Source organism: Humulus lupulus, chromosome 5 (genome assembly GCF_963169125.1).
Source record: "Humulus lupulus chromosome 5, drHumLupu1.1, whole genome shotgun sequence".
NCBI classification, from domain to species: domain Eukaryota; kingdom Viridiplantae; phylum Streptophyta; class Magnoliopsida; order Rosales; family Cannabaceae; genus Humulus; species Humulus lupulus.
Window position 1 is genome coordinate 223,669,718 of NC_084797.1, and position 21,522 is coordinate 223,691,239.

The 21,522-nt window shown below is 33.3% G+C and overlaps 3 protein-coding genes across 4 annotated transcripts; all 3 read left to right on the forward strand.

The window, feature by feature from the left end:
• The first annotated feature begins 370 nt into the window (after window positions 1–370).
• Window positions 371–3,724, forward strand: LOC133778246 (flavonoid 3'-monooxygenase CYP75B137-like). The gene is made up of 2 exons (XM_062218115.1): window positions 371–1,331; window positions 2,799–3,724. The coding sequence occupies exons 1-2, from the start codon at window positions 405–407 to the stop codon at window positions 3,441–3,443; spliced, it is 1,572 nt and encodes a 523-aa protein (XP_062074099.1). The 5' UTR covers window positions 371–404; the 3' UTR covers window positions 3,444–3,724.
• A 91-nt stretch (window positions 3,725–3,815) lies between these two features.
• LOC133778247 (uncharacterized) lies at window positions 3,816–8,216 on the forward strand. 2 transcript variants are annotated; one of them, XM_062218117.1, is made up of 7 exons: window positions 3,816–4,154; window positions 4,233–4,291; window positions 6,798–7,039; window positions 7,119–7,334; window positions 7,400–7,492; window positions 7,575–7,679; window positions 7,758–8,216. In XM_062218117.1, the coding sequence occupies exons 4-7, from the start codon at window positions 7,164–7,166 to the stop codon at window positions 8,100–8,102; spliced, it is 714 nt and encodes a 237-aa protein (XP_062074101.1). In that variant the 5' UTR covers window positions 3,816–4,154; window positions 4,233–4,291; window positions 6,798–7,039; window positions 7,119–7,163; the 3' UTR covers window positions 8,103–8,216. The 2 variants fall into 2 exon arrangements, with proteins under 2 accessions (XP_062074101.1, XP_062074100.1); XM_062218116.1 differs by lacking the exons at window positions 6,798–7,039; window positions 7,119–7,334; window positions 7,400–7,492; window positions 7,575–7,679; window positions 7,758–8,216 and adding an exon at window positions 5,983–6,786.
• A 6,946-nt stretch (window positions 8,217–15,162) lies between these two features.
• Window positions 15,163–20,878, forward strand: LOC133779994 (uncharacterized). Its single transcript, XM_062219883.1, has 4 exons — window positions 15,163–15,514; window positions 15,602–15,689; window positions 15,767–15,970; window positions 20,873–20,878. Exons 1-4 carry the CDS (start codon window positions 15,189–15,191, stop codon window positions 20,876–20,878), a joined length of 624 nt encoding a protein of 207 aa, XP_062075867.1. The 5' UTR covers window positions 15,163–15,188.
• Window positions 20,879–21,522: the final 644 nt, after the last annotated feature.

Below are 21,522 nucleotides of genomic sequence, written 5' to 3' on the forward strand. Positions count from 1 at the left end.
ATTAATATGTATTAAGAAAAAAACAACTTACCTGAACTTGTAAAATCAAATTTTACTTGTCCATTCATACTTATATATGTAAATGGTCCATGCATAATCGAAATGACAAAATACATGCATTAAACAAAAAATATCTTCTACTTGTAACGACGTAAAGCTTATCTTTTGATTTTTCACCCTCATTAAACAAAAAATTTCAACGAATATAAATCCAACTAACAGAAGAAAAGTCACATGCACACATGGACCACATATATATGCGGATGCTGCTAACCAACGTATATTCAAACAGTAGAAAAGTCACAGACTATACGTAATCGATCCCATAGTGCGACTATATATATGTGTATAGTTATCTCAACTGTACAATTACCTATCAGCAAGTATATATTGTATTAGCAACTATGTTGACCAACATCAAATATTATGGGGATGGCTTTCTTGACATGCTCGTTCTTTTCTCTTTTGCGCTTCTTACCTTGGTATGGTTTTGGTGGACGACAAAGAAGTTATCGTCCAAGCCACCACTGCCACCGGGCCCTCGCGGCCTGCCACTAGTCGGATACCTTCCTTATCTGAGTCCAAACCTTCACCGAGACTACTTAGCTTTGGCTAAGATTTATGGTCCAATTTTCAAGTTCTGGATGGGAACCAAGCTATGCGTGGTCATCTCTTCGCCGCAGCTCATTGGCCAAGTGGTTCGCGAACAAGACACAGTGTTCGCAAATCGTGACGTTAGTATTGCCGCCTTAATCTTGACGCATGGTGGAAACGATATTGCTTTTGCGTCGTATGGTCCCAAATGGAAGAAGCTTCGAAAGATCTTCGCTAATGAGATGTCTAGTAATACTGTACTCAATAATCTATATGGGCTGAGAAGAGAAGAGGTGAGAAAATCAGTGAGGTACCTCTACGATAGAATTAATACCCCTATTGATATTGGCAGCTTGGTGTGCCAAACTGCCATTAACTCAATCATGAACATGACGATTGGTGCATCGTTAAAAGGAGTAGACGCTCCTATCGACAGCTGTCAAATCAAGAAGGTGATAGAGGACCTTGTGATGCTACTAGGAAAACCTAATATCTCAGATGTTTTACCCATGCTTAAGTCATTTGATATTCAAGGAATTGCAAGAGATATAACGAAGATTACCCAATTGTTCGAAGCTATGATTGACAACGCGATGGCTAAGCGAAAGAACGCTATTATTAATCATGTGGCCAATGCGTCCACGAGGAAGGACTTGTTGCAGTTCCTTATGGAGCTTCATGAAGATCAAGATAGCGAAACTTCTATTTCCATGCCCGAAATCAAAGCCTTGCTGATGGTACTTACTTATAATATACATAAATAAATATATATATATCGAATTTATCACTACTACAAAAACATGCTTTTTAAGACACTTTTTTAAGGTATGCACTTAGATATGAGCTCTAAAAATAGTTCATAGACTTTTTAGGACTTGCAGAATTTCTTTTAGGGTTTGCGTGAGTCCTAAAAACTCATGTGTATCCTAAAAGTTTGAATTTTTTTTAACAAAAATTCCTCGACTTTTTAGGACACTCATTGAGAGTCCTTGAAGAATTTCTTTTAGGACACACAGTGCGAGCTCTAAAACCTTATGCGTATCCTAAAAGTTTGAATAATTTTTTTTAACAAAAGTTCTATTATTATTTATTGAGTGTTGCTATTTGACACTTTAAGGTGCCCAACACCATATGAATTGGCACCCCATGATTGGTTAGCGATACCCTATAGTACTTATTAAATTCAAATAAGTGAGACTCGATATTGGATTGCACCAGTAGCAGTATGTCACCTACTTCTGGTGTTGGGCACCAGTGGTGTCTCTTAGCAATTCTCTTATTTATTAAACAAAAAACAAAAATCAATCACTCAACTCCTTTTTCTCTCTCTCTCTCCTCGGTTCTCTCTCTCTCTCTCTCTCTATCTCTCCTTGTGTTGTCTCTGCTAGGGCCGAGCGGCTGCCCTCCCGTCGTTGGCCACCGCCACGCGCCAAACCAGTCGACATGTCCTCCCCTGAAACCCCCAACCCTTGAAGATCGACACCACACACGCTGCCTAAGGCCCTCAACGGGGCACTCGAAGTTCTGTCGTTCACGAGTTTCTCCCAAACTTTCTGAGCACTTTCCGGCCACCTAGCCACCACGAGCTGAACCACCACCACCACCATACTCCTTGCTTCTTGGGCTTCAAAACCCACTAAAAAATGAGACTCAATGGTCACTAGAGTTGGAGTCAATGCTCGTCAGAATCCATGGTGATTTCCGAACCTTCAAGCGTAGATCCGAGCTTTTTTGAGCCATTACAAACTAAACCACGACCACCACGACATTTCCCTTGGCTTGGGCTTTAAAACTCAGTAGTTTGTTTTCCAAACCACCACCTTTGAAAGGTGGTGTCGCCGTCGCCGTCGCCTAAGCCCCACTGCCGCCGACCACCATTGTGCTTTGGGCTTCAAAACCCACCAATTAATTTTTAAAAATAAAAATTAAAACTTTTCAGGACTAGTAACACCGGTCCTTAAAATCCTCAATTTTTAAGGCTCTCAAATAGAGGACTCGTACCCCATGAATCCTAAAAACTTTTTTAGGGCTCGCTTAGCCTATTTTGTAGTAGTTTATTCTAACACACCAAAACTACATTACCCTACATGCATAACTTCATTTGACGTGCACAAGCATTACTGTTATATGTTTAATTAATTGGAGCATTTTCAAATAGGACTATAATGCTATAATGATTTATACAAATGTTGTGTTAAATATAGGACACTATCTTGGGAGCAACAGACACTACAACAACCTCGGTGGAATGGGCAATGTCAGAGATTTTTAATAAACCAATAGTATTGAATAAAATTCAAGAGGAACTCAAACAAGTTGTGGGACTGAACAACAACGTAGAAGAATCTCATCTGTCCAAACTAACTTACTTGAATGCCGTTTTTAAAGAGACTTTACGTTTACACCCCCCAGCACCTTTTTTAATACCTCGGTTTCCAAGTCAAACCGCCATTGTTGGTGGCTATACTATACCCAAAGGAACTACTATTTTTCTAAATGTTTGGTCCATGCAAAGAGATGCTAGCGTTTGGGAAAACCCTTTGGAGTTTTTACCTGAGCGGTTCCTAGGAGTTGAAAGCCAAGGTGATGTTAAATATAACTTTTTAGGTAAAAATTTCAACTATCTACCATTTGGGTCAGGGAGAAGAATATGTCCTGGATTTTCTTTAGGAGAGAAGATGGTTATGCTTATGTTGGCTTCGCTCTTGCACTGCTTCGACTGGCAAATGCCTATTGGTACTAAAGTTGACCTGTCAGACAAGTTTGGGATTGTTCTTAAGAAAAAAGATCCTTTAATTGCCATTCCCAAACCTAGGTTTTCAATTTTAGACCTATACACTACTATTTGAAAGAGCAATGCTGGTCATCACGAGGTCGAGCAGCCCTCACGATCCACGTGGTTCTATTTAAAGCGAGATGAGCAATGTTTTTCTACTTGCCTAAATCACTGTATATTGTACCACCTTTTATATGCCTTGATATATGTGTAATAATGTACAATAGCTTTAGTTGTTAAAAAAGATCACAATAGACTAAATAAATCTATATGTATGTATTGATACATGTAAAAACTTAAAGGATTCTAAATATCGTGCGAAAAATAAAGGGAAATTTGAGTTTCTATGATTAATGATAGGGATTTTGAACATTACAAAATGATGTCAATTGTTGCTATACTACAAGAAAAAATATTTATGATAAGTGTCAAAAAATGTTATCAAATGCAGGTTATAACACTACAAAAAAAAGGTTCAATACCGAGAACATTATACCGACAACATGTCCTCGGTATAGACATTTCATATGCGCGGGACATTTTCGCGGTTCTGAATAGGTTTAGTTGCTATACCGAGGACCTATACCGAGAACATGTTCTCGGTATAGGGTTTATAAATATCACACTCAGCCGCGAAGCCCCTTCTCCTTCCTCTCTGGTTTCTCTGGGTTTTCTCCGAAACCTCCGCCTCCCTCCGCCGATTATAGTCGTTTTCCTCCATAAAAGCTCGGTTTTAAGCCCCAAAATTGCCAAGGGTGAAGGAATTTCTGTGTATTTGTTGAAGGTATGGTTTATTTATTCATTTTATATATATATATATTTATGAAATTGTATAATGATATTTTCTAATTTTTGTTTGAAGGTTGGGTATTCGGTTTTTGTTGGATTATAGGGATTGCTAGCAAGATATTGAAGGCATTGGTAAGTTTTTTTTAATTTTTCTGTATTTTTTTAATTTTTTTTTCAATTTTTGAATAATTTATGTTTTTTTATATAAATAATATAATATTAATTTTAATAAAAATCTGAAATAATTATATTAGATAGAATGTATTTATTTTTAGGTTTTCAAAATAAGTATTAGTAAAAATGATATTAGGAATTAGAAAATTGTTAAATGATTAATTAGTATTTTTTTTAAATAAATTCTATGTTGTGTTTGGTGTATTTTATGTGTATTAAACATATTAGTAAACATATTAAATATTTGAGTGTTAATTTGAAAATTTTGGTGGTAATGTTAGTATGTTGTTGTTGTCAATTTTAATTTTTTTGCTTATGTTAGTAGTAAAAATTCAGATTTTATGAATATTGATGATTAATTTGTTGTTGTTAATTTTTAGTAGAATTTTAATATTTTGGTTAGAAAATTGAATAATTAATAAAATTTAGACTAATAATTATAAATTATATAGTTATTTAAAATGAATTTGTAATGCTCTCTGCATGATCTGGGTCTGGATATTTTTTATGTGTTATTTGCAGGATTTTAAATTTTGGGATAGATGAAAATATAGTCGTTATGCTGCCGAATTTTTTATAGAATTGTAAAATTTAGAGATATTGTGAATATTAGTAGAAGTACTCAATAAAATTTCTAATTTAATAAATAGTGAATTGATAAGTAAAATCATTTATTTTAAAATTAAGATTAAAAAAATTAACATTAACATTATGCAACTAAATTTTAATAAAAATAAACATTAATTAAATAATTTAAGTAATAATTAAATCCTAAAGTAGTTAAATAAATTTTAAACAAATCTTAGAATTTTTTTTTAAATTAATCAAACTATTCAATAAAGCATAAGTAAAATATGTAATTTAATAAATACTAAATTAATATGTAAAAAAATAATATGTGTTAGTTCTGATTAAATAAAATTAACAAATATATTATTAGAAAACCATTATTAAAATTAAAATTAAAATTAAAAAAATTAAATTTAATATTTGTTAGTTTTAATCATTATTAAAATTAAAATTAAAAAAATATGTTTTTAATATTATTTGTTAGTTGTTTTTAATTTTTCTGTATTTTTTTTAATATTTTTTTTCAATTTTTGAATAATTTATGTTTTTTATATAAATAATATATTTTAAAATTAAGAATAAAAAAAATTAACATTAACATTATGCAACTAAATTTTAATAAAAATAAAAATTAATCCTAAAGTAGTTAAATAAATTTTAAACAAATTTTAGAAATTTTGTTTAAATTAATCAAACTATTCAATAAAGCATAAGTAAAATATGTAATTTAATAAATACTAAATTAATATGTCAAATTTAAATAAGTTTAATAATATTTACACTGAAATATATTATAGTTAGATATCATAAAACAACATAATTAACTTCAAAAAGCATAAGACATTAAAAAAACATATTTAATTATATTTGCTTTTTTCTTTGGTAATAAGAAATTATTACCAAAGATATAATAGTATTATTATCACATAGTGATAATATTATATTTTTTTAGTGTTCATCACAAGAAGCCTTAGACCCGTTTAGAGAGGGTGAGTCATTGAAGACTCTTACATTTGCCTCTCTCTGAATTAGGACACACACAAATTGATTGTAAGTTTGATGATTAGTGTTCCGTGCAGTGCTACATTCATACAATGTCGATCGACAAGAGTTGGATTAATTTGACAGATCGATTATCCGATGAGTATGAGGCTGGTGTGATGGATTTTCTCCAGAGAGCCCGGCAGTGCGTTGACTCAAGGGGATTGGTGAAATGTCCGTGTAGGAGGTGTGTCAACGTTGAATTTCAGACAATTGATGTATTAGAAAATCATCTTTTTGTAAATGGTTTTCTACGGAAATATACCAATTGGCATTGGCATGGAGAGGATGAAATAATACCAATGAGAGCTCGGATAGATCAAAATGATGAAGATGAGATGATGGATGTTCTCACTGATCTTATGCAAAATGACAATGACGAACAAGCGGAGAATGAGCGCGGTCAAGAGATACCTACAACTGACTACAGGAGTGGGCAACATTATAACGATTTGTTTGCTGAGATCGAGGCTCCATTATTCCCCGGGTGTCAAAATTACACTTCATTGAATTTCCTAGTGAAGTTAATGCATTTCAAAGTGTTGGGAAAAATTCCCAACAAAATATTTGATGGAATGCTGGAGTTGTTACATGATGCATTTCCAGCCCCAAATAAGCTTCCAAAATCGCACTATGCAGCGAAAAGGTTGTTGCGGAAACTTGGATTGGGCTACGAGTCAATCCATGTCTGCAAGCATGATTGCGCACTGTTTTGGAAAGAACATGCTGGAAAAAGCAAATGTCCTGTTTGTGGAGAGGATCGATGGGTGGACAAGAACACCAAGGGAAAGAAAGTGCCTCATAAAGTGATGCGTTATTTTCCAGCATGAAATATTGAATTTGCATACAATAGCGCCTCCAAGTAAACGTGGACGCCATAAGGGATTGAACACGCGGGAAAAGAGGGAACAGTTGGGGCGTCCTCTCCCTCTCGAGTGGGATGTGCGGGGGAGAACATATAAAGAGATCGGAGAGTACAGCTCAAATTTCTCAAGAGAGCTCGGATTACTTGTTCGACAGTACACAGATCCGGACTGTCCTCAATGGTCAAAAGTACCAAATGCCTCGAAAGAAAGAATACTTGCACATTTGGAAGTAAGTAGTTTATGTATTTTTATCTTAATTCTTATTTTATGTTATATATGATATTTACTAATAAATGTTTGTAAATTAGGATGATTTGTTTGATATTGGGCGTACTAGATATGGAGAAGGGCATATGCCTGGGATCTTGAGAGGCATTGATACTTCGTGTGCTAAAAAGTATTCTGACTGGAAGTACGATATTAAAGAGCACTTAACGATTAATGGGCCACAAAATCGTTATGGTGGTTGCACGGATACGCAGTGGCAAAAAGCAATTGATTTTTTCCGTCGCCCAGAAATTACGGTATTAATTTCTTGCTAAACTTAACTATCTTAATTAAATATATTACTAACGATAACTTTTTGCAGAAACGTTCTGTGGTCAACAAGGAAAATAGAAAGAAATTGAAAGAGCTTAGCTATGGAGGTTCTCAGTCAATCCCAGCCTTACGCTATAAAAAGGTTAGTTAATTAATTATTTTTTAGTTTATTTTTCTTATTTACGTTTAATTATTAATTTTATAAAAATATATGTACGTGACAGCGCAATTTAGAGACTGGGCAACTTGAGTCCATCCCGGATAGCTGGATGGATACTCACCATAAATCAGGCACAGGGTGGGTGACAGAGACAGCAAAAAATACTTGGGTACGTTAAGTTTTTTTAAACATTTTTCAAATTTTTAATTGTTTCAAAATTTTAATTACATTATACATTGTATCACAGGAGGAATTGCGTGCATACCGCGACACACAGCAGACACAGGCAACTGATACTGAGAGTTCCACACCAGTTTCGAGTGCGCCTGAAGATGAAGACATATCTTTGGTACAAAATGTCTTCGGAAAACGACGGGGCCACCAGAAAGGATATGGACGTATCCTTAACATAAGGGACCGAACTCCATTTGATTTTCGTCCTTCACAAACTAGAGATGAAGAGTTGTCTGAGATGAGAGAGCGTCTTCGACAGTTAGAGGAGCATGTCCGGACTCATTGTATCACCCCGGGATCTCAATCTGCCCCACCACCACCACCCGATGATCCTGATGTTGGAGCACCGACTCAGTAGGACTTATGTATGAATTTTATTACAATTGACTATTACATTATCATGTTTAAGACAAGTCTTTATTTTAATTCAACGAATACACTCTTATGTTTTTTTTTATATCTTTAATATAAGTGTTTTAATTTATTCTATTTTCTTATATTTAATTCAAAATAAATAAATAAATAAGGGAATAACAAATATAAAAAAAAATTGGGGACAAGTCTATACCGAGGACATTGTCCTCGGTATATACCACCAAGATGTCGGTATGTACCAGTACGATGAGAAATTGAGGTTTGTTGTACCGAGGACATTTGTCACTTTCTACCGAGGACATTATCCTCGGTAAAACGTATACCGAGAACATTTTGAATGTCGTCGGTAGACGTTTTGTTTTTACCGACGCGGCTGTACCGACAACTTTATACCGACGACATTGTCTCGGTATAAGATATACCGAGGACATTTCGGCTTATACCGAGGACATTTGTTCTCGGTATAGGCCCTGATTTTTGTAGTGTAACACTTTAGCAAGTGTTAAGTCTACTCATGTTATTAAAAGTTTTGCCATTTGATTACATTTATTTTCATTTTATTAAATAGACTATTATAACATTGTTTCGGTGTTATATATTATCAATAGTAACATTATTTAGATGTTATGATTCTCTATGTTAAGTATATTTTTTTTCATTTAATTACATTTTGAAGATGTAATCTAATTATCTTTAATTACATTTTCAAGATGTAATCTTATTATCTTTAATTACATTTTCAAGATGTAATTTAATTATCTTTAATTATATTTCCAGATGTAATCTTATTATCTTTAATTAAATTTTCAAAATGTAATCAAATTATTTTTAATTACATTTATTTGATAAAGCAATTTATTATTTAATAATGTAATTAGAAGATAAAGTCTAATGTATTTTTTTATCAACCAAAATATCCAATGCATGTGTCTCAAATGAAAAAAATTCAAGTGCAAAATACCATATTAAAAGTTTATGCTTAGAAATAATGTCTAATGAGTCTAATAAAAGGTAAATTGTAACATTCATCCAATACTATCTCTTTGTTAATTGCAAGCATCAAATTCTCATGTCGCTATCTTCATCACCTAAATAACATAGAGAAAAAATGCAATAAGAAAACAAAACTCATGTTATTATCATAAGCAATACGCATATTAGTTGGTTGTTATTTTTCTAAAAACAAATCGACAGCATAACATTTATTTTTCAATAAATCCTAAATTTTGAAACCTGCAATTAAGTCTCAGATTTTCACAGAACAGTTCTAGAAACAAAATGATACAACACATTATTACAAGTAAGATCAATCTTTACCTCATTATAACTTTGTCGGCGAACCAAGAAGTAACACTTCCAACACTATATTTGATACTAGTTATCCCTTAAAAATTACAATAAGAAAACAAAACTCACATGTTATCTTCTTAACCAATAAGCATAATAGTAGGTTGCTATGTAAAAAAAAAAATCAGCAGTATAACAACTATTTTTCAATAAATCCCAAATTTTGAAACCTGTAATTAAATCTCAGATATTTCCATAACAGTTCCAAAAACAATATGACACAGCTCATTATCATATGTAAAATTAATCTTCACCTCATTATGACTTTGTCGATTGGCCAAGCAATAACACTTCTTACACTTTCTTCAATACAAGTTATCCCTGAAGTAGGCCTCAACAAAAATGCATCAGACTCTCTTGCAAAATCAACACCAACCTTCATGGAAAATGGTCTAATAGGGACATCAAGAACTAAATCTTTTAGATCATTTGAAATGAAATGTCCATAAGCAACAATATTCTCATAACCATTCCAATCCAAAAGCTTGCATCTTTGGCCTTGAGTTCCAACACTTCCACTCTATAATCATCATCTAACCACAAAAATTCCAAATGACAAAAATATTATGAGATTTTAGAAGTAATTAATTAATTTGACAATTTATAAGCAAATTGATAATATTGGAATCTTACCAAAGTAGGACTATGTGCATTGGATTGCTCTCCGCTCAAACCAGATTGAGACTATAGCCATCACAAACACAATGTTAGATACAACAAATAAGGTGCATGCAAAGTAAATGTAAATAAGAATGAATAAATTTACCTTGGGATTCATGAAAGAGTGAATCAACTGCTCCATAACTGCCACTTTTTCCTTCAACCACTACAAGAAACCAGTTCTTTGCCGGCGTAATTCGTAATTGCGCCGGCAAAAATCACTTTCACCGGCGCAATTCATGAATTGCGCCGGCAAAAATCAAACCCTATGCCGGCGCAATTTAACGCCGGAAAAGATGACTTTTGCCGGCGCAAGTAGGGGTTGCGCCGGCAAAAGTAATGCCAGATTTTTCAAAATAAGCGTACAAACTTTTGCCGGCGCATTTCACCTAACGCGCCGGCAAAAGTCAACGTGTTTTTAAATTTTTACACGTTTGAAATAAAAAGTAGGTGGGCTTACTTTTGCCGGCGCGTTTCGTTGCGCCGGCAAAAGTGAACAAACGCGCCGGCAAAAGTCGAGATAATTAAAACGACATCGTTTTACTTTAGGGTTTACTTAAACACTTTTGCCGGCGCAGTTTTAGACTTTTGCCGGCGCAACGAAACGCGCCGGCAAAAGTCTTAACGATATATCTCAGCCGCAGCCTCCTTCTTCCCCATTTCTGTTCTGAGTTTGTGAAAGCAAAGCTCTCTCTCTCTCCTCTGTGATAGTCTCCGACCACCGGTGTCCCATAATCCCACGCCGTGGCTCAAGTTATATATTGAAGCATCTCTCAAGGTTAGTAAAATGAGAAATTTTTTAACATTTTTGGATTTTTTTCTCAATATTATGTTTTGTAATTGTATTTTTTTTTTGTTATTCTCTCCCTATGAACAGGTGTGTTGTAACTCTCTCGGTGAAACAAATGCAAAGGTTAGTTTATATATATATATTTATATATGTTTATATATATTTCGGTTTATATATATATATTTATATATGATTATATATATATGTATATATTTATATATATTAGTTATATCCGAATATATATATGTATATATTTATATATATGTATATATTTATATATATTAGTTATATCCGAATATATATATATATATATGTATATATTTATATATATTAGTTTATATATATGTATATATTTATATATATTAGTTATATCCGAATATATATATATATATTAGTTATATCTGAATATATATATACTTAAATTTGGTTTTTTTTTTTTATATATCTGTATATATGTTTGTATATGGATATATGTTTATGTATTTCTGTAAATGGGTGTGTATATATGTTTATTTAATGTTAAATTTTTGTAGAAATTGATTAATATAAATGTATGTGTGTGATATTTGTTATTATAATTATATTTTTCTGTTTATAAAATAAATAAATGTGTAGTTTTAAAAAAATGATATTAATAATGAAAAAGAAAATATAATTTTAGTATTTATTAAAAAAAATTTGATTTGAGAATGTATATTTTTTTAATTTTAATGCTTAATATGTATATTAAAAAATAGATTAGATTATGTATATTAAAAAAATATATATTATATTTTTTATATTAAATATTATTTGTTTATAAATATTTACTAAATAAATTGTTTTGATGTTACTGATATAGAAAGATTTGATATATGTTATTAATCTTGGTTTATGTTGTGCATGTTATGAGAATGTTCTGTATATTGCTCTGGGACTATTCTGGTTATATATGTGTTTAATTTGTAGGTTTTTAAATTTTTGGGATAGTTTGAAATATAGTCGTTATGCTGCCCAATTTTTGTTGGAGTTAGTAAAATTAATAAAAGTTTAATAATTAATTAAATAAATATTTAAGTATAATTAAAAATTCATCAAAAAAATAATTTTTAACTATAATTTAAATAAAATAAAATTACCAATCATAATAATTAATAATTAATAATTAATTTTAACATTAATATTAGATGTTTTGTAATTGAAAAAGTTAAAAATATAAATGATTTAATAAAATATAAATATAATAAAATTATTATTGATTAAGTAAATAATCCAATACAAATTAAAGAATTTAATAAAAAATTACAAAATGGAGATTAATGTATAATTAAATTAATTTTAAATTAAAAGTAATAAATAAGTAAATGTTAAAGTAGACTAGTCAACGGACACGTGACAGTACATGATTGATAAAATTTGTTATTATTCTTAAAATATTTTTTAATTTAACAAAAAAATAAAATTTACATTTTTTAAAAAAAAATTCAAAATTTTTTTCAACTTAAGATTAAGTATGAAAAATAAATTTTTTTTAAAATTTAATTTTATATTGTTAATATCCTCAAAATTTTTAATTTATTATTATTAAAATCTTCCTATTTATCATTTTGTCTACTTGTTTTCAATTAAAGATTAAGTAATTTTGTTTAAAATCTAAGCAATAATATAAGATTAAATATTTTTTTTACTTAATCCTAAATAATTGATTAAAAGCAGCAAATTTGATTTTTTTTTTGTAAAAAATGAAAAAAAAAATTATTTTTTGTTACCTTTAAATTGGAAAACAATAAATTGGATTTTTTAAAAAAAATAAAAAATATAAAATGTTTTTTTTTATGAAAAATTATTTAAAATAATAATAATAATAATGTGTATCAATCATGTGGTGTCACGTGTCATTTAAGTGTTAGTAAGTTGTAAGTTTGAGTAATTTAGCCGGAAATATCTCTATAAATAATTATTTTTGCCAGAGATAGGATATTATTATCAGTTAGTGATAATTAGGGAGACAAACAGTCATGAAATACTTTGACTATCATTTCCCTTATTTTAAGACAATTATTAATATTTTCTTAATTATTTCGCTTAAAGATGGCAAGCGACAGAAGCTGGATGAGTGCGAGGAATCGTTGGTCTCTGGAGTATAGAAATGGTGTTAAGGAGTTCTTCGATATCGCCAAAAATCAGTTGAACGATCGGGGTTTGGTTCGCTGTCCGTGCAAGAAATGTGGGAATGTTAAGTTCCAGCCTATAAATGCAATTTCGATGCATTTATTCAACAATGGCATCGTACAGTCCTACAAAGTGTGGCATTACCATGGAGAGGCGCTGCCGTCGCCACCAGCTGTGGTACGAGATCATGATAGAGATGAGATAGCGGATATCCTGGAGGATGTTTACGCTGAAGATGACGTTCCCCATGGAAACTATAATGATCCTCCCCAAGATGATCCTCAACATCGCGACAAGTATGACAATTTATTTAAGGAGATGTCAAGTGAACTGTACCCGGGTTGCCGAAAGTATTCCGCGTTGAACTTCTTGGTGAAGCTGATGCATCTCAAAGTAATTAACAAGTGCAGCAATCATTACTTTGATGGTTTGCTGGAATTGTTAGTCGACGCTATGCCTAACGGAACAATTTTACCTAAGTCTAACTATGAGGCGAAGGCAAAGTTGCGGAGTATTGGATTGGGATATGAGTCCATCGATGCTTGCAAGCATGACTGTGCACTGTTTTGGAAGGAGAATGCGAATTTGGAATTCTGTCCGGTTTGTGGTGAGTGTCGCTGGCAAGATAATCGTGGGAACGGGAAGAAAGTGGCCCATAAGGTCATGCGGTACTTTCCGTTGACGCCGAGATTGAAAAGGCTGTACAGTTCCAGATATACTGCAGAGGATATGAGATGGCACTATTCTAAAAGGCCAAGGGAAGATGGTGTGATGAGGCACCCCGCTGACAGTAAGGCGTGGAAGCACCTTGATGAGTTGTACCCATCTTTCGCAGCCGAACCTCGAAATGTTAGGCTTGGGTTGGCTACAGATGGTTTCAATCCTTTTGGGAACATGAGCAACTCTTACAGCATGTGGCCTGTAATACTTGTCCCATACAACTTGCCGCCGTGGAAGTGCATGAAACCACAGTCATTAATGTTGTCTATTCTTATTCCAGGTCCTTCTTCACCTGGAAAAGATATCGATGTCTATATGAGACCTTTGGTTGACGAGTTGAAGGAGTTATGGATGAATGGTGTCGAGACAAGAGATGCATACAATAGTACATTGTTCAATATGCGTGCAGCAGTCTTGTGGACCATTAACGACTACCCAGCTTATGCTATGATGTCTGGGTGGAGCACAAAAGGGTACAAGGCGTGTCCCACATGCAATGAAGAAACTCCCTCTGTAGGGATTAGAAGTAAAATTGCATACATTGGCCATAGGAGATTTCTTGATATGGATCATGAATGGAGGAGCAAACGAGCACTATTCGACGGTAACAGGGAACTCAGGCCACCACCGAAACATTACTCCGGTGATGATGTTTTGAAGCAATTAGAGAATTTGCTGATTAGACATCCTGGGAAACACAAAGAATTTGGTGGTGTGAAACGCAAAAGGGCTCCGATTGAACTTAATTGGTCGAAGAAGAGCATATTTTTCGAGCTTGATTATTGGAAGGAGTTATTGTTGAGGCATAATTTGGACGTAATGCACATTGAGAAGAATGTTTGCGACAGTGTCTTGGGAACTTTGTTGAACTTAGAGGGAAAATCTAAAGACACTGACAAGGCAAGACTTGATCTAGCAGACATGAAAATTAGGGAAAAACTCCACCTCCGCAAAGAGGGAAACAAGTGGAAGAAACCGCACGCCAGTTACACCCTCAGTGTCCCGGAGCGTCGAGTTTTCTGTGAATTTGTGAAGTCAGTTGAATTCCCGGACGGTTTTGCTGCAAACCTTTCGAAGAATGTCAATGTCAATGATGGCAAGATAACTGGGTTGAAATCACATGATTGCCACGTGTTGTTTCAGCAGTTGTTGCCCGCCGCACTTAGGTCGTTTTTGGTTCCGGAAGTTCGGAAGCCAATTATTGAGTTGTGCGGTTTTTTCAAAAAACTTTGTGCACAGACTTTGAATGTGAAAGACCTTGAGAAGATGGAGACAGACATTATCACCATTTTATGCAAGTTGGAAATGATATTTCCTCCAGCATTTTTCGATATTATGGTGCATTTGGTTTTGCACCTTCCGAAAGAGGCAATTCTTGGCGGTCCCGTGCACTTTAGGTGGATGTATCCCATTGAACGTTCGATGGGAGTTTATAAACAATATGTAAGAAATCGTGCACGTCCTGAAGGTTCAATCGCAGAAGCTTACGTGGTGAACGAGGCTTTAACCTTTTGCTCAATGTACCTGCGGGGGGTTGAGACTCGATTCAATCGACCTGAGAGGAATGACGATCGCGTTGAATCCCAACCAAATCGGGAATATTCTATTTATAAGGCTGTTGGTCGTCCATTTGGTAAGAAATCAAATATGCTCCTCAATCCGCAGTTAAAGCAAAAGGCTGAGTGGTATATCTTGAACAATTGTGCCGAAATTAAGGAGTACCTTAGGTGTGTTTTCTAGTATTTTTTCAATAATGATGTTTGGTTTATATACCGAGTAAATGCCAAAATCATAGTTTTTTTGTTCATTTGTAGTGAGCATATGGATGAATTAAGAAGACGGGGGGGCTTGAATCTTGAAGTTCAACAAAAAACTGATTTTCCTCAGTGGTTCAAAGAAAGAGTATGTATATTAGTCAATTCTTTTCTGAAACCCCAATTAGTCAATCCAAAACTAACTTTCAATGTTAATGTTGATAGGTGAACGGTTTGCATGAGTCAACACCTACTGAAGTGAATAATGAATTGTATGCTCTCGCAAACAAATCAAGCGGCACCGTGTATTCATATCCAGGGATGATAGTGAATGGTGTGAAATTTGTGACTCGTGGTCGTGATATGAAGCTTAAAACACAAAATTGCGGTGTAATGGTGCCAAGTGAGGAAGGAGTGAACTACTATGGAGTTTTGGAAGAAGTAATTGAATTGTCCTACTTGATGGGTTACAGTGTTGTCCTATTCAAGTGTAGATGGTTCAATACAAGTAGAATTAAAGTGGAATCCAATTTTACGAGCGTATATGTGAAAGAAGAATGTTATAAAGATGATCCTTTCGTTCTCGCATCTCAAGCGAAGTTGGTGTATTATCTTCGAGATGTGAAAAATGGGGATGATTGGAGGCTCGTTAATGAATACATTCCAAGGAATGTATGGGATTTCACAAATTCCGATGTTGATGATACTGAGACCACAAATGATATACCAATATTGCAAGAAGTTAATTCTTCTTCATTTCAGTTGTGGGTAGAACTTCCAATTTTTGATAATCTTCAGTATGATCGGGTTGATGTCAATGCCACTGAAGTGCACAACGTTGATGATTTGGTTGGCGAAGGTTCAGATGAATTTGTTGTCGATGATGAAGTTGAATTTGAAGACGACACGTTGGTCGAGTATGAAGACGATGAGGATGACGATAATGTTCTAGTCGATAGTGATAGTGATAGTGATGTTCGTAATGATGTTGTAGTTAGTGATGACGAGGACAGTGATATGTAATTTAAACAAGTGTATGTAACTTTTTATTTAATTCAATGAAAAGTTTATTTATTATCATTAATTAATGATAGTATTAGATATAGGTACACATGCACCTATTGGATGCTTTGGGGATAGTCAATGTATTCATGTACTGGTACTCATTTTTTCAATATATTTGATGAAATATGTTGAAAAAATGGGTAGTCGCACATGTCTGCTTACTATCTCCAAGGGATCTATTAGGTCGGAATAGGGTAGGTTGGGAAAGACAATAAGTAATAAAATGTTAATTCAATAACAAAAAATAATAGTGATGCACCTAGTGGATGCCTTGGGGATAGACAATGTATTCATGTACTGGTACTCATTTTTTCAATATATTTGATGAAATATGTTGAAAAAATGGGTAGTCGCACATGTCTGCTTACTATCTCCAAGGGATCTACTAGGTCGGAATATGGTAGGTTGGGAAAGACAATAAGTAATAAAATGTTAATTCAATAACAAAAAATAATAGCGATGCACCTAGTGGATGCCTTGGGGATAGTCAATGTATTCATGTACTGGTACTCATTTTTTCAATATATTTGATGAAATATGTTGAAAAAATGGGTAGTCGCACATGTCTGCTTACTATCTCCAAGGAATCTATTAGGTCGGAATAGGGTAGGTTGGGAAAGACAATAAGTAATAAAATGTTAATTCAATAACAAAAAATAATAGTGATGCACCTAGTGGATGCCTTGGGGATAGACAATGTATTCATGTACTGCTACTCATTTTTTCAAAATGTTTGATGAAATATTTTGAAAAAGTGTGTAGTCGCACATGTCTGCTTACTATCTCCAAGGGATCTACTAGGTCGGAATAGGGTAGGTTAGGAAAGACAATAAGTAATAAAATGTTAATTCAATAACAAAAAAATAATAGTGATGCACCTAGTGGATGTCTTGGGGATAGACAATGTATTCATGTACTGCTCCTCATTTTTTTAAAATGTTTGATAAACATTTTAAAAAACTGAGGAGAAGTACATGACTTCTTACTATCTCCAAGGGATCCACTAGGTCGGAATAGGGTAGGTTTGGAAATACCATAATGAATAAATGTTAATTTTATAACAAAAAACAATAGACATACATAATTTGAATTAGTTAATTAATGAATATTTTAATGTAGAATGGCCGAAACAAGTAATGACACAGGTGGTGGCTCCAAGAGAGGCAGGGGAGCTTATTACGGTGCCAATATCGAGAAGGAGCTGGCCATCAAAAAAGTTACTCATTTGAAAGTAGAGTTTGATAAAGAAACTGGAAAAGCTATTCAAAAGTACGGCAAGTGGTTCAACAATTCTATGGCTCGTTATTTGCGTAGCACCGTACCCCCAACTACACTAGCTTGGGAACAAGTAAAACCAGCTGATATCGAAGTTATTCGAAAGAGACTATCTGTAAGCATTCTTTAAACCTTTAATAACTCATTATTAAATATTTTGTCTATCTTCAAAATATTTTAACAAATTCCAATTTTAATTGTGATTTTAGGAAAAATTCATTTATCCAGAAGACAATCCAGTAATCAACGATGCCATGGTAAGACAAATGCAAAAACATCTGACTGATTGGCGCCACACGATGAAGAAACACTGGGTAGATGTTGGAGGAGAGGTGGACAATGAGAGAGCGAAGTCAAAACCTTTTGTGTCGATCACTTCTTCTGATTGGGCAGTTCTGTGTGATTTTTGGGTTTCTGATTCTCACCAGGTATGCCGTACATTTTACATTAATTTTTAATTATAAAATTACAATTTAGATTAATGAGTACTGTTTTCTTTTTGAAGCGTATATCGAAGAAAAATAAAGAAGCTCGAGCTAAAATGACCATACCAGGAGGACACGGTTCCAAATCCATCGTTGCCCATGTTTATGATCACGTAAATTATAATAACTTATATCCTTACATTTACGAAAATATTATAAATGTCACAATGTTTAAATAATTTGCTTTTTTAGATGGACCCATCTACTGGCCAGCTCCCGAGCATGATCGACACATTCGAGCACCTGCACAAGAAGAAGGATAAGTGGATTAGTGATGCAGCGGCGACAAAACATGTAAGTTGCATAACCTTAACTAATTTATGATCATTTAACTTTAAAAAAGTTTAGTAAATAATTAATAAATATTAATTATTAATTGTTGTTGTCAATTAGTAATTATTTATTAATTATTAATTAAATTTTTAACAATGAAATCTTTATAATCTATGTGCCAATATTTTTATGATTAATGATTGTGGACTAAGATAAAAAAAGAATGTAATTAATGTTGTCCCCGTATCAGGGAGCTTGTGGACTAAAGTAAATTTGGTCATGAAAATCCATATCTGAATCAAAAACATGTAAATATAGTTGATGTATATGTTTGGAGACGTAAATTCCTCATTAATGGAATTAACTGCACTTACCGTATATATCAACAACATCTTCATGATTTTGATTCAGATATGGATTTTCATGACCAAATTTACTTTAGCCCACTTGCTCCCTGATACGGGAACAAAATTAATTACATTCTTTTTCAGTCACTGGTCTGCAGTCATTAATGATAGGATGTTGGCAGATAGATAATAAAGTTATATTTTATATGTTGTTATATTAAAAATTTATAAGTTAGGTTTTCAAATAATGTTATATTGGAATTCGAAATACGTGCTTTTTATTGTGCAGAATGAGATGACCGAACGTCGAGCATCGCAGAGTACGGCCCCTGCATCATCTGCTGCTTCTTGTGTCGGCGATAATGTCGACGGTCATTTCCCGCCTGATATGGATATTGTCACGGATGTCCTTGGACCCCGCTCGCGTTATAAGAAAGGGTTTGGGGGGTTGCCTAGGTTGAAGGCAATTGGCGCAAAGAGGGCAGCATCTTCGTCAACTTCTCAAATGTCCGGGCAATTGCCACCTGAAGTGGACACCATTTTGCAGCAAAATCAGGACATTATGCTAGAAAATCAGAACCTAAAGAAGCATACGACTAAACTTGAGAGTCGTCAACGGCGTCAAGATCTCCTGCTCAGTGCTTTGTTGAAGCAGGTTGGTCAATTGGCTCCTGGTTTTACTGTTGACTTACCAGACCAGGATTCGGACGAGGACGATGATGCTGATGGGGGCGGGAATGATGAGGCGGCCAGTACTCATTTGTAGAACTTTTTTTCTATTTATTTAAAATTTAATTTATGAGACATTTATTTTACTAAATTACTTTTATATTTTAATGTTTGGTGGAGACAATAAATATTAATAGTTGTAATTTTTTGTTTATTTATTTATAAAATTTTAATTTTATTTTTATTTCTAATTAAATAATATTACTAAAAAATTAAATAATTATTAATATATTAAAATTGAAAATTATTAATTAATATTAATATATTGAAAATAATATTAATAATTTAATAAAAATTATTATTTTAAAAATACTTTTACTGGCGCAAAATTACGTCGGCAAAGAGTTTCAATCTTACCTTCACATATACACTTTTACCGGCGCAAAAATGCGCCACTAAAAAATTAAACTATTGCCGGCGCATTATTGCGCCGCTAAAAGTGTTTTCCACAATATCGTGACAGATTTTTTTACCGGCGCATTTATATTTTCACCGGCGTATTTTTTCGTCGCCAAAAAAGTCCATTGCCGGCGCATTATATTTGCGTCGGCAAAAGTGACATTAGCGACGGAGATACGACGCAATTCTTTGCCGGCGCAAAATTGCGTCGGCAAAAACTCCATAGTTTTTGCCGGCGCAAAACCATACTTTTGCCGGCGCAAATTTGCGCCGGCAAAAGTCTCCTTTTTTGTAGTGAACTCTTTATAATCATTTTCCATTCGAATTATATGATCATCTTTCTCGGATGCAATTGCCAACTTTGTTTTAGTAACTCCTTTGCCATAAGCTCTCAAATAACAACCTTTTTCAGGACCTATTATCTTTGAAATAAAATCTCCTTTTTCTTTTGGAGTTTTTGAAGATAATGACGAATCATTCAACATGTCCTAACAAAATAACTAGATGCAAATAGCATATAATCATATTTAAATTTCAAATAACTATATTGAAATAATATCAAAAAATAAATGAAAATTAGCAGGTGCATACAAAAGCTTCAACAACATTTGAATTGATAGGTTCCCCATTTTTCTTTGTGTGCGCCTTAGTCCAGACATCAACCCTAGAAGGTGCTTCTTTACATGTACTACTATTTGTCTATATGGAAAGAAAACATCTATATAAATGTATAATAATAGTTATTATTGGTATAAAAGACTTGAAGAAAATCATTATTTACCATATAATCAATTAATCGAGCATATCATTTGTGGCTACAAGTGTGAGGGAGTCGTTTGTTCTTATCTCTTTGTACTTATCACTTTTAGCCTAAAAAATTAAAACAAATTTTAAGTTAATGTTATATGCAATAATCTAAATCTAAAATATGTCTCAATTTATAAATTAAAAACAACCACATAATAACCTACATATAACTGTATGAAAATGTTAGATTTCAAACCTTAAATTCAGAGCTAGTTTTTTCTCTAACAAAAGCTCTCCACTTAACTTCATATTTGATATTATCAGGCCGCAGTTTAATTCTTTCTTGTTCGTTTGGTGCCTTGCTTATTTTAGCAACAAGCCTTGATTTAGAAGTTCTCCAAAGATCATCCATGGCTTTAAATATATAGTTTTTCTCCCAATCTTTTTCAACAAAATATCTGGCCTAAGAAATTAAAACATGAAAATGTATTAATATAAGTAAATATTTTTGAAACTAATTGAATTAGTAAAATCAATTAAGCACAAGAAACATACCTGAACTGATTTCCACAAAACATCTTTCATCCCAGGAGTAATCTTTCTCAAATCAGTTATAGTTCCTGGTACAATTTCCCTGACAAGTGGTCCAAGAAATGAAAAT

Excerpts from the sequence above, each read along its gene's own strand:
- LOC133778246 (XM_062218115.1), top strand. The coding sequence starts at position 405 with ATGTTGACCAACATCAAATATTATGGGGATGGCTTTCTTGACATGCTC. Across the intron at positions 1,332-2,798 it reads AAATCAAAGCCTTGCTGATG|GACACTATCTTGGGAGCAAC; the intron begins GTACTTACTTAT and ends TGTTAAATATAG.
- LOC133778247 (XM_062218116.1), top strand. The coding sequence starts at position 5,998 with ATGTCGATCGACAAGAGTTGGATTAATTTGACAGATCGATTATCCGAT.
- LOC133779994 (XM_062219883.1), top strand. The coding sequence starts at position 15,189 with ATGTATCCCATTGAACGTTCGATGGGAGTTTATAAACAATATGTAAGA. Across the intron at positions 15,515-15,601 it reads GAAATTAAGGAGTACCTTAG|TGAGCATATGGATGAATTAA; the intron begins GTGTGTTTTCTA and ends GTTCATTTGTAG. Across the intron at positions 15,690-15,766 it reads CTCAGTGGTTCAAAGAAAGA|GTGAACGGTTTGCATGAGTC; the intron begins GTATGTATATTA and ends TAATGTTGATAG.